Source organism: Stegastes partitus, unplaced genomic scaffold, assembly GCF_000690725.1.
Source record: "Stegastes partitus isolate 25-593 unplaced genomic scaffold, Stegastes_partitus-1.0.2 Scaffold155, whole genome shotgun sequence".
Classification (NCBI taxonomy): domain Eukaryota; kingdom Metazoa; phylum Chordata; class Actinopteri; family Pomacentridae; genus Stegastes; species Stegastes partitus.
The window spans coordinates 359,703-370,573 of record NW_007577886.1 but is presented as its reverse complement, the minus strand read 5'-3'; the positions used below and the strand labels follow the sequence as shown (position 1 = coordinate 370,573).

Genomic DNA, 10,871 nt, shown 5'->3' with positions numbered 1-10,871 from the left:
ATATACATATGAATTGCATAAGATTCAATTGAGCGAGGGAGAAGCAGAGTCTGAAGTTGTACAGACAAGAGTAGGAGAATAAGGAGTGAGGAAATGGATGCATACATGCATGAATGGATGGATGTCTATTTTAACGGCAGTAAAGCCCAGAGACACTGCAGGGGGGAAGAGAGGGGGGAGACAGGGAAGAGGTGACAGATGGGGTACAAAAAATAAAAAAAAACACAACAACATGAAAGCTAGGCCAACAGAGACATGGAGATGTTGATGATAAAGGAAAATTCAGACAAATGCAGGCAAACAGGTACACTCATGAGCCAAACACCAAAGATGTACACGCTTTATGCAGGGAGGTCATGTCTTACTTTGAACAATTTCACTGTGGAGGAGACAGACAGTAAGACAGAAAAAGATATAAGAGATTGTGAATATATAAGGGGGAACAGAAACACTAAAGCAGAGAGGGGATAGGGACACACATCTAAAGGCATAACGGATTTGGTAGGGCACAGACATAGGCTGTCAGGGAAAAAAAAAAAAAAGATGAATGCAAAAACAACTATAAAGGGTGTAAAACCTTTTACAAAAGCCTGTGACCCCAGAGTAGTAGTTAACATCCTTGGAGGTCACTGGAGGGGAAATGTCTTTAGCAATAAAAAAGTTAGAGTTAGAGAGAGAGAGTTAGAGAGAAGAAGAAGAAGAGAGGTAAACTTAAAGCAAAGCGGAGAGAGACCTGGAGAGATTAGGATCTAACAGCATTAAGAATATGGAGGTACTGCAGACTGCTTCAAAGACTTTTTATAGGACAAAATCAATAAGCTGAAGTTTTTTATTTCTAGATAGCCATACAGGTGAAGCTCAAGTTTGGATTTTGGTAGATGGAATAGAATGAGAGAGCAAAAGCCCAGCAAAAAAACAATAATAATAGAAGGAACCTGTGTTTAATTTGTTATTTTTTATCCTGTACATACAACATTTAATATCGTGTTTATGAAGTTCACATACATGCAAAAACAACGTCTTGTGAAAACCCTGGTCGCTGCTGCTTTGCATTCTGGTTGCAGTACAGCTTCATCTTCTTCTGGGTTGTATTGCGGTTCAAAAATATCTTTATCTTGTATCTGTATTTGCAGAATGGTGTACGCTAGCAGAAAGAAAAATACAGCATTCGTTTTTCTGTTTCACAGACACAAGAGGAGAAGTGACACAAACAAGAAAAAAACAAGCCAAAAATATCAATAAGTGCAGATATTTATTTATATTCAGGTGGGGACTTTATGCTCTGTGGATACGGACATTGGCACAAGGACTAGGATAGCAGTGGATTGTCTCTGGCTGCAGGAACAAAGCAAGAAAACAGCACATCCACATCCAGTGGTCACTGGAGGTTAGGATCCCAGAGTGTGTGTTTGTGAAATGGAACGTATCTATTTTTTATTTTTATTTTTTTTTCAAATTGAGCACTGATGCTTGTCAAGTAGCTTGAGCAGCTTAAACAATGTCAAAGTAGCTTAGGGCATAAGAAAGTCAGGGTACAGAAAATATAATAAAAACAGGAAGTGGGGGGAAATAAAAAAGAAGCAGGGAGCTCAGGGAAGTTGAGAAAAGTTCGGACACTTGAGGTACAGACGAGTGACAATTTGAAGGAAAATCCCACATGAAGTGCCTGAGCAAGTCTCTGGGCCACCATGTATGGAACCAGAACAGCTTCAGTGCGCCTTGACAGTGATTTTTTTTTGGAACTCTGCTGAAGAGAACACCATTCATACGAAAAGTATTCCCTCATTCTTGATGGTGGTGATGGACATTGCTGCCTTGGTCCAGATTGTCCCATACATGTTCAACTGGATTGAGATACTCCAAAGGCCATGAGTCACATCGTTTCAAACCTTTCAGTTATCCCTCGTGTGCTATGCATGTGGGGGGGATTTGTCATCCTGGAGAAGATGACGCCCATCAGTATAGAAATACTTCATCAGAGAATAAGGTGCAATCACTTAGAACAAATGAGCAGTGATTTGAAGTGACCCTTCCTGTAAGATGACAAGTGGCTCCTTTCTATTCCAGCAAAATGCCCCCCACAGCATCACAGATACACCTCATACCCTAATTGCTGGGGTCAAGGGTTTGTAGAGTAGAGGGCGTTTCACATGTAGGGGGGATTAAAAGCCAGAAATGATTTGAGGAGAACGGGAAGGTGACACACACCTTAAAGGGGTCGAGCCTTTTGTAGAGTGTTGGTTTTGTTTAACAAGTGCTGGTTAAGCTCTCTGTGGGCTGTGGGGACTCTGGGAATGTGACGCCTGGTGCTTTCAGGTAAAAAGAATAAAAGAGAACAACCGGAAGAGGAAAGTAAAGCAAAGGAGAGGTGGATGGAGATCTTAAAGAAGTAGAAGATTTTGAGAGAAGTAGGTAGATTGGTAGACTACTGATGATTTATGGCTGAAAGCATTTATTCTCTTAAGAAGGTAAACTTCCCCAAAGGTTCAGATCCCTGGGGCTGGGTTCTTTACCATTTTGAATCCTCTAGAGCTAGGTTTCCAAGACCCCTGCATTCCATTTGGAGGCTAAATCCATATTTTAGGAACCACTGCTAAATATGGGGCCTTTAGCGAGTGGCTTCTCTGTATAGACACCATCCATCCATCCATCTTCTCTCGCTTATCCGGAGTCGGGTCGCGGAGGCAGCAGCCTTAGCAAAGCCGCCCAGACTTCCCGATCCACATACACCTCCCCCAGCTCTTCCAGGGGGACCCCTAGGTGTTCCCAGGCCAGCTGTATAGACACAACAAATTAAAATATACCCGTCACAAAAAAAAAGGAAGCTACACAGGCTCCAAACGCTGGCAACCTTCATGTAGAACTTCACCCCGTATTGAATGGATAGAAAAGCCCCACTCACCCTACACCTCCTTCCACTTGCCTTAGCAGGGAGTGAAACTAATTTATGTCAGCTTGGCTTCCACGGCAGCGAGAGCCTCACATTATGACCTGGACAATGAGCAATCAAGCATCACTCCTGGCCGGAACGCAAGATCCAATCATTGGAAAAAAGTCCGGTTGCTCGGGTAGCTCAGTCAAGCTGTTATGATGGATGGTTGGATGAGTGGATGGATGGATGGTCAGACAGACAAAACCTCTTTCTAAAGTTTGTAATGCTTTTCTATTCCCTGGTAGCATTGAAACAATAGCCACAAGCCCAGATTTTAAATGCCTCAGGCGGGGAGAGTAAGGTTGAAACATAGATGGCTAGGAGGGAGAAAGGCCGAAAACTGTAAAGCCAGATGCAAAATGAAGTGTACAGCTCCAAAGTTTAGTATTTTCTTTAATATTTGAAGGAGGGGAAGATTTTGCAAGTCAGACGGAGTGAACGAGGGGGAACAGGGGAACCGGGGTGCTCTGACAGACAGCCGGGGAGTTGCATAGGCTGAATCTCATTTGCAGATGTTTGATGTCTTCCCTTTTCTCAATGCTCAGGGGAGCACGCTTGGATGTGTTAACACCTCCTTTTGGACCGTCGGCCCATTATATTTCCTCCCAGTGCAAAGTTCATATCAATGTTTTCTCTTTCTTTTGTATCCTTGCACTCAAGCTGCTTCCTTCGTACAGACACCAGCCAGCTCTTCATTAACATATCTGCTAGTCTTTCCTCATTTAAAGGTTCGTAATGGGCTAAAATCATTGTTTTGACCAGTTATTATATCACAAACAGAGGGTGATTTGAACCTCTTAGCTGATGTAGTCACTCATTTCACTAATTGTACCTAGTATTTTATTAACAAAAAACACAGTCTTTACCATTACATGATGTAAATAAATAAATAAATCACTGTCTGAGTTAAAAGAAAGCAGCGCTGACATCCAGTAGGACCGCTCTCCGGCGCTGAATTGACGGACATTGCACATGACACAGAGTCCGCCTCTTTGAGTAGAACAACAGCTTGGACTTTACACGCCTTTAAAATGAGATTCTGCCCCAGAGAACAGAAAGCAAACTGAGGGAGGTTTCAGATGAAAAGCCAAGGGAAGAGAGACGGATGAGGGGAAAGCAAGCAGGGGAGAAAATAGTGGTGTTTCTGAACACAGACAGAGTACCGCTGAGGTCGGTACATGCAGGTGAAATCCCCGCATGCTGTTGGCTGCTACACTACATTAACTCTAGCTTTCACTTTGAGCCAGGGACTTGGAGAATAGATGGGGATGGAGGGGAAGGAAGGGAAGCCTGACAAATAGGGGGAAAGGGACACGTACCGAACCTTATGCCATACAAGCCTTAACCTTGTTTTACAGGGAATTATGTAAATCTTTCCAGCTGATGAGCTCTCTTTGCAAGAATACCTGTTCAGTTTCACTTGTATAACTCTTGAAAAGCGGTGATCCACAGTGGCACAGTGCAAGGTGGAGGCAAAGTGCTTTAAGAATACCATCAGTTTGCATAAAGTTAATATTTGTGACACAGCTGGATCGCTTTTTTTGCCATCCGTCATATAATTTCAACATTTCTTGTGTTCTTTATTGGGAAATTAAGTACAGATAATGTTTCAAAAATATACTTTAACTTAATAATCAGCATGGCTGCAAATAAAAAGCAGATAAATAAACATAGTGTGTTGTGTGTTGGCTCAAAGTAACAATGGGCTCCTAAGCTGAGAGACGCTGTGAAGTGAAGTCGCATACAGACGCTCCAGAAGTTTGCCGAACGCTGCAAGAGCCACTTAGGTGACAGTAGCTAGCATGGCAGCAGTAATACAGTCATCTCTGTTAGATGAAGAGGCCTGGGACTGTGGGAATGCACAATATGTCTTTGCATGGCCGACTCAGGAGGAGTGGTTGAGTGAGGTGACAGCGCATGGGGGAAAAGCTGTTGAGGTGATGGGTGATCATGGTGTTAATGGAGCGGTACTGTCTCCCAGAGGAATGTTTCTCAAACAGATGGTTGCCTGGGTGGGCAAGGTCGGTGGCAATTTTGCCCGTCTTTTTATCCGCTATCGTGTCCTGAAGCTCCTTGATGGGAAGTAGCTGACAGCCAATGATCCGCTCAGCAGTGGGGAGGTGCATGCTCAAATCTCGTCCTTTGAACAGCAGGCATACAGAAACGCAAGCAAACTTTGATGTCGGGGATGAGGACGCCTTTGACTACAAATGTGTAAAATTGGACCGGGATGTGTTTACATTTGAAAGTCATTGGCTTTCTTTTTTGTCTAAGTGGGGGTCGTAAATATTCCTTTACTGTATGTCTCACACATCTCTGTCTTACTTTTTGTGTTGTTTTTTTTGCAACAAGTGACACTTATTCATGCCTGCATTTATTAAATGCATTTTCTTTCACGTGTTTTTGTTTCTCATCAAATGTGCATTTTGCCTTTAAACCAACAACGCACACTGCAGTGTTTACACTAAAAGATTTAATGGTTGTTTATAGCTCGTATACATTTCGGTATTTCTCGCATCACGGCTTGCCAAAGTTATGACAAATCGACTGTTAAGTGTTTAATGCAGTGAGTGCGAATGAGCTGTAAGCGGTGAGACAGTTGGGTTTGTTCTTTCCTCTCAGAGCGGAGCGAGGCAAACGCATTAGACACACAACCTGAACTGTAAGCTAGGGTGGAGAATGGATTGATGATGGCAAGTAAAGCCAGACTGACCCTCCAGGCAGACGGCAAGAACGGCTAAGAGGCAGATGAGCAGGTACAAGGCGGCGCAGAGTAATACAGCAATAAAATAGGACGAGAAGGTGTACAGGCACTGATTGGGAGGCATGTGTTGGTAAAAAACTGGATTAGCATTAAAAAAAAAAAACTTCATTTGTTGAGGGAAGAAAAAAAGCAGAAAAAAATGTCATGCTCTTTTCTCACGACTTCCTTATTTCTCTAAAGATTTTTCGAGTCTGTTGATTTACAAACTTTCTTACCATAGAAAACATAAATCAGGCAGTGTCAAATTTTCATGTAGCTTGATAGCATTGATTATAAACCATGATAGATGTAGAGATTTAAGCTTAAATCAGCTTTGTGGAAGAATAAAGCATGTAATGTGTCGGTGTGTGTGTGTCAAACACCTTTCTGACAGAGTTTATACTGATATTAATTGATGTGGATACAAAAGTGAATTCATCTTTGTCTCTACTGGGGTGAAAGAGTCAAACTAACGCACTGTGGCCATTTTTGTTCCTCCAACCTTAAGTTAATGAAGTTGAGTCACAGCACTTGTGACGACGATCGCGTTACCAATGATAATACAGTTAACAGTAATTACTTCTGCGACAAATGATTATTTCTGCTAATTAATTCTAGTAATTAGATTTTAGTGGCTTGATAACTCTGTGCTCCCAGACAGATCGCAGAAGGGTTGTTTTGCCATTAAAGATGCCATCCTGCTGGCTGTGTTTGTTCGTCTACCTTTTCTCATCATCATCATCACGTACAAACGCAGCTTCACAAAGAAACACAACAACAAAGTAAGTAAAGCAGGCGAGGTGATGGATGCGCTGGAATATTTTAAAATAAATAATTTAATGCATTTTGTAAGTGCTCATGCTAGACACACAGATCTGTTCCAGAGTGAAGCTGCCTTGTTAACAGACTGTGTGCCCAGCTGTTGTCGTCTGGAGTTCTGCACCTGCATATCCTGTGTGTGTGCTGCTGTGCCTCTTGAGTTTGGGAATGGAGATGAAGTTCTGACTACTATCACTTGGGTGTTTTGTTTTTTTCTTTGCCATGTCATGTTTTTTGTTGCTTAAATACTGACAGCATTCCTTTTTAATTTTCCCCATGGTAGAACAAGAGTTGATAAGATATTTGAGACACACACAAACATCCAGAAGGTCCCATTCGTCCCCGTTTAACCCCGTGAACTCTCAGCCGTCTTGACATCATAGGAACCTGTAGCTCGTAGTTGTTCACAGGATTCCATTCATCTTATTTCTAAATTACTTTTTTCCCACAATCAATGCTTCTGCATAGTGTCTCTCCTCTTAATACGATGTTAAACCTCCAAAATTTGGCATTGATGAAATCACACCATCGCCCCAGCCCCGCGGCCCTTAACAAGTCTAATCAATCCACTTAATTGCTCAGCCGTGACACCGGCAATGACGGTAGTGTCATCCGTTTTCCATATCAAATAGATCATTAGGTAGTTGCTTTACATAACTACACACACACACACACACACACACACACACATCCTCTGACATCATTAGCAATGGTCTCAACGCCAAAGTGCCTTAATTAGGATTACCTTGACCTGCAATGTAGCTCATTAAGAATAGAGGAGTTCAGGCAGTAAAAAAAAAAACTTACGGCAGCGTCCTGGTTTTGTTATCATAAAAAAACTTAACTCTTAATAGAGATAATTATAGTGGTTGGTACTTCAATCAAAAACTCAGTGGCATTGTTACCACTGTCATAAGTTATTTGTTCTGTTTGTGTCCAGACACTTAAGTGGTGAGTGACTCACACTTTGTTGTGCACTTTTTGACTAATAGTTTGTTGTTCTAACGGCACGGATACTGCATGTGCTGATGCTCAATACAGCAACAAGTTCACATGTGATTGATGGTCAAATATTAAAACCCAAGCAAAACCCATTTGATTATATATTTGCATATATTTTGACATATATATTCACACACTGAGAGCATTAAAGCATCCATATAAGACTGTCAAAACACTGGATTGGGGTACAATTTAAGTTCAAATGCGTAGTTTCCAGTTTTAAAAACATACCATTTCAATTTAAGAACATCCCTTGCTCAGTGTTATACATTCTTGCAGTTTAGATGCCTACATATTCTCAGCAAACTAGTCAAAGATTTAGGTCACTGAGTACTATCTTCAGATTTATTTAGCTAGAGAGACCATGACTCTAAGGGTCCATAATTTTTCCTTGACATCTTGATTTGTCAGTAAATAAAGCGGAGTGTCATCTGCATAGAGGTGATGGCAGTCTTACAAAATGACTGTTACCGAAGATGAAAAATGTAAATTAAAGTGTCTCTGACAGTATGTTTAATTAAAAATATTAGGCTGTTACTATTGGGCTGCAAGGTGGCGCACTGTTGCCTCACAGCAAGAAGGTCGCCGGTTCGTGTCCCGGCGGGGGCACCCAGCGTGGGTTCTCTCCGGGTTCCCCAGCTTCCTCCCACAAGTCCAAAAACATGTTGAGGTTAATTGGTGATTCTAAATTGTCTGTAGGTGTGAATGTGAGTGTGCTTGGTTGTCTGTCTCTAAGTNACCTGTCCAGGGTGTCCCCTGCCTTCACCCTGAGTCAGCTGGGATAGACTCCAACCCCCCATGACCCTAGTGAGGATTAAGCGGTGTATAGATAATGGATGGATACTGTTAATATTCTTTTTTTAAAAATCTGTGCCACTACAAAATTTTGAAACTTTGCCTTTTATGGTGCATTAGTTCTGTACATCCTTGTTAACAGTAGCAAGCAGAATAACCATAAACTAAGACACATATTTAGGCAAGGACTCACAGGGCCATGCTCATGTGTCTGCCATACAGTGCAAACACATGTTGTATGAAGGACACACTTGTGCACACACACACAGCGAACACTTTCAGAGAGCAAACTTTTTTAAAAAAACATAATGACTATGTCTCTTCTTACTGATTGTTTTTGTCTTACCTCATTCATAAAGTATCTACGTCAATGGACCGAACAAGCAAAAGAAAAGAAAACAAACCTCCCACTTTTGATGACTCACTGCCATATTTTTTTCTTTTTCATATCTTTCCGTCCCATTTTGTGTATCTCTAAAAGAGGCCATGTCTACATTGTGCTTTGTGCATTCAGATTTTTTTTAGAAAGAAAGATAATAAACACTGACATACCGTGTATATAATGTTGTCAACAAAAGCCGTACCTTAGATTAACACGAGGGATAAAAATCTGACTAATACAAATGCACACAGCGCAAGGAATCACTGCCAGTAGGAGCTGATGAATTGGGATATTTACTGAGCCTATCCATGCAGAGAGATAACCCATCAGCTGCAACAGAGAATATGGTGTAGAGTCATCAGCGATGGTCTTAATATTTCTGCTAAATCTGTGTGTATGGTGCAGCGTATTTATCTCTCACGCTGCCGCTTTTCTGCATAATGCCTTCAGAAGAATGTGTTTGTTGCTCTAGAGCCAAATATACAGTCACACCTCTACATTTGTCTCTTTTTTTTTTTCTTTCTTCCAGATATCCGTGGGATTGAGGATTTCCTTGACCGGACCTCTCAGCAGGGAATGGACGTGTCCCTTCAGAAGGTGGAGTCTAATATTAACATGATGATCACGAGTCTGTTCAGAACAATGCGCGTGGAGGAGCTGCATCGCTACAGGGACACGCTGCGCAGAGCCGTGCTGTTCATGAGCCCGGCTACTGCCAAGGCCTTCATCACCGAGGTAAGGACGGTTGGTTTTTGATCTCATACTTCTCAGTCAATAAAAGAGGAAAACACCAGTAGCAGTTTATCAAAGACCCTAATAGCACTATTTATTGGAAAGTTAGCATATCTTGAGGATCTGAAAAGCTCTGATTGAGAACTGGGAAAGAGTCGAGGAAATTAGTGCAGACTGGAATCAATCAGGAATTGATTTCTTTGTCAAACTTCATCGAAATGAATACATCATCTGTTGACTTCATGTGTACGACAGATATACAGACTTTATTTACAATTGTAGATGAGGTGTAGTACACATCAACTTAATAGTCTTGGTTTTACCTGTTTTTTCTGTGGTTAAGAGTACTTTGAAAGACTTTTATGTCACATAGCAACACACGTACCAGGATCATGGATGTTTCTCGAAGCTTCCCGTCTCTCTATTGAGCAGACGGCTAAAAATCAGAGCAACTGGTCCTCTCAAGTCTGCTTAAGTATTATTTGCAAAGCCCTGAACATGGTACGGAGATACGCAAATATTTTGATTGTGCTCCCTTTCTCGCTTTGTCTATTGAAGGATTCAATTTTTAACAACCTGCATTAAAACAGAACATACGCATTTGAAGTATTTATTTTTTCCCCCCTTTATTTAACCAGATGAGTTCATTGAGAACAGCTTCTCATTTACAATAACGACCTGGCCAAGAGGCAGCACAGAGCAGAAAATACAATGAAGGGAATACATCTGTAAAAAAAAACAGTACACAAACAAAACATAACAATAAAAGGCTTTGAAGATAAAATACACTAAAAGCAGGTACAGGACTCAGTAAATAGCTCCTTCACCATATTTTTAAAAGATGATATAAAGACGCTGAGTTTGAGTGGTTTTTTTGTAAGTGGTTCCAGTCAAGAGCTGCAGAAAACTGAAACGACTAGCAGCCAAAAATAGCGCAGGCTTTAGGGATGAGGAGGTGGATGAGGTTGCTGTTGCGAAGTGAGCGGCTGATGTGACGAGTGATGAGTAGTGAACGTAGATAAGCTGGAGGTTGACCTATGATAGTTTTATAAATGAACAAATACCAACGAGTTTGCCTGTGGGAGTGAAGAGAGGGCCAGTTAACTAGGCTGTACAGAGTGCAGTGGTGAGTCGTGAAGGGGGCACCAGTGGCAAAACGGATGGTGGTGTGGTAGATAGTGTCCAGTTTATGGAGGAGGGATTTGACCTGACTTTTTATTCAGCTCGCCCTTCTTTCCACTTACTTACACATGTGCATAAGTGGTTAATTAAACATAAAAACAAAATATCTTTGAATTGAGTTAGTTTTTCTTTTCTTTTCTTTTTTCTTTTTAATTTTTTTTCATACTCATGACTGGGTATGCGCTTAATTTTCATACAGCATTAAAACCATAGACTGTATAAAAGATGGACGTAGCTACCGTGACGTCACCCGTTGGTTTCTGCACTGAGAAAATGAAGCCAGG

The 10,871-nt window shown here is 41.4% G+C and overlaps 1 protein-coding gene across 1 annotated transcript in view; it reads left to right on the top strand.

Annotated features, from left to right (window-relative positions):
* The window catches only part of grid2 (glutamate receptor, ionotropic, delta 2), a 584,280-nt gene that overhangs the window by 339,057 nt on the left and 234,352 nt on the right, over positions 1 to 10,871 (top strand). Inside the window, exon 4 of the mRNA XM_008279344.1 lies at positions 9,203 to 9,408. Within this exon, the coding sequence (XP_008277566.1) occupies positions 9,203 to 9,408 (206 nt within the window). The remainder of the gene's footprint in view (positions 1 to 9,202; positions 9,409 to 10,871) is intronic.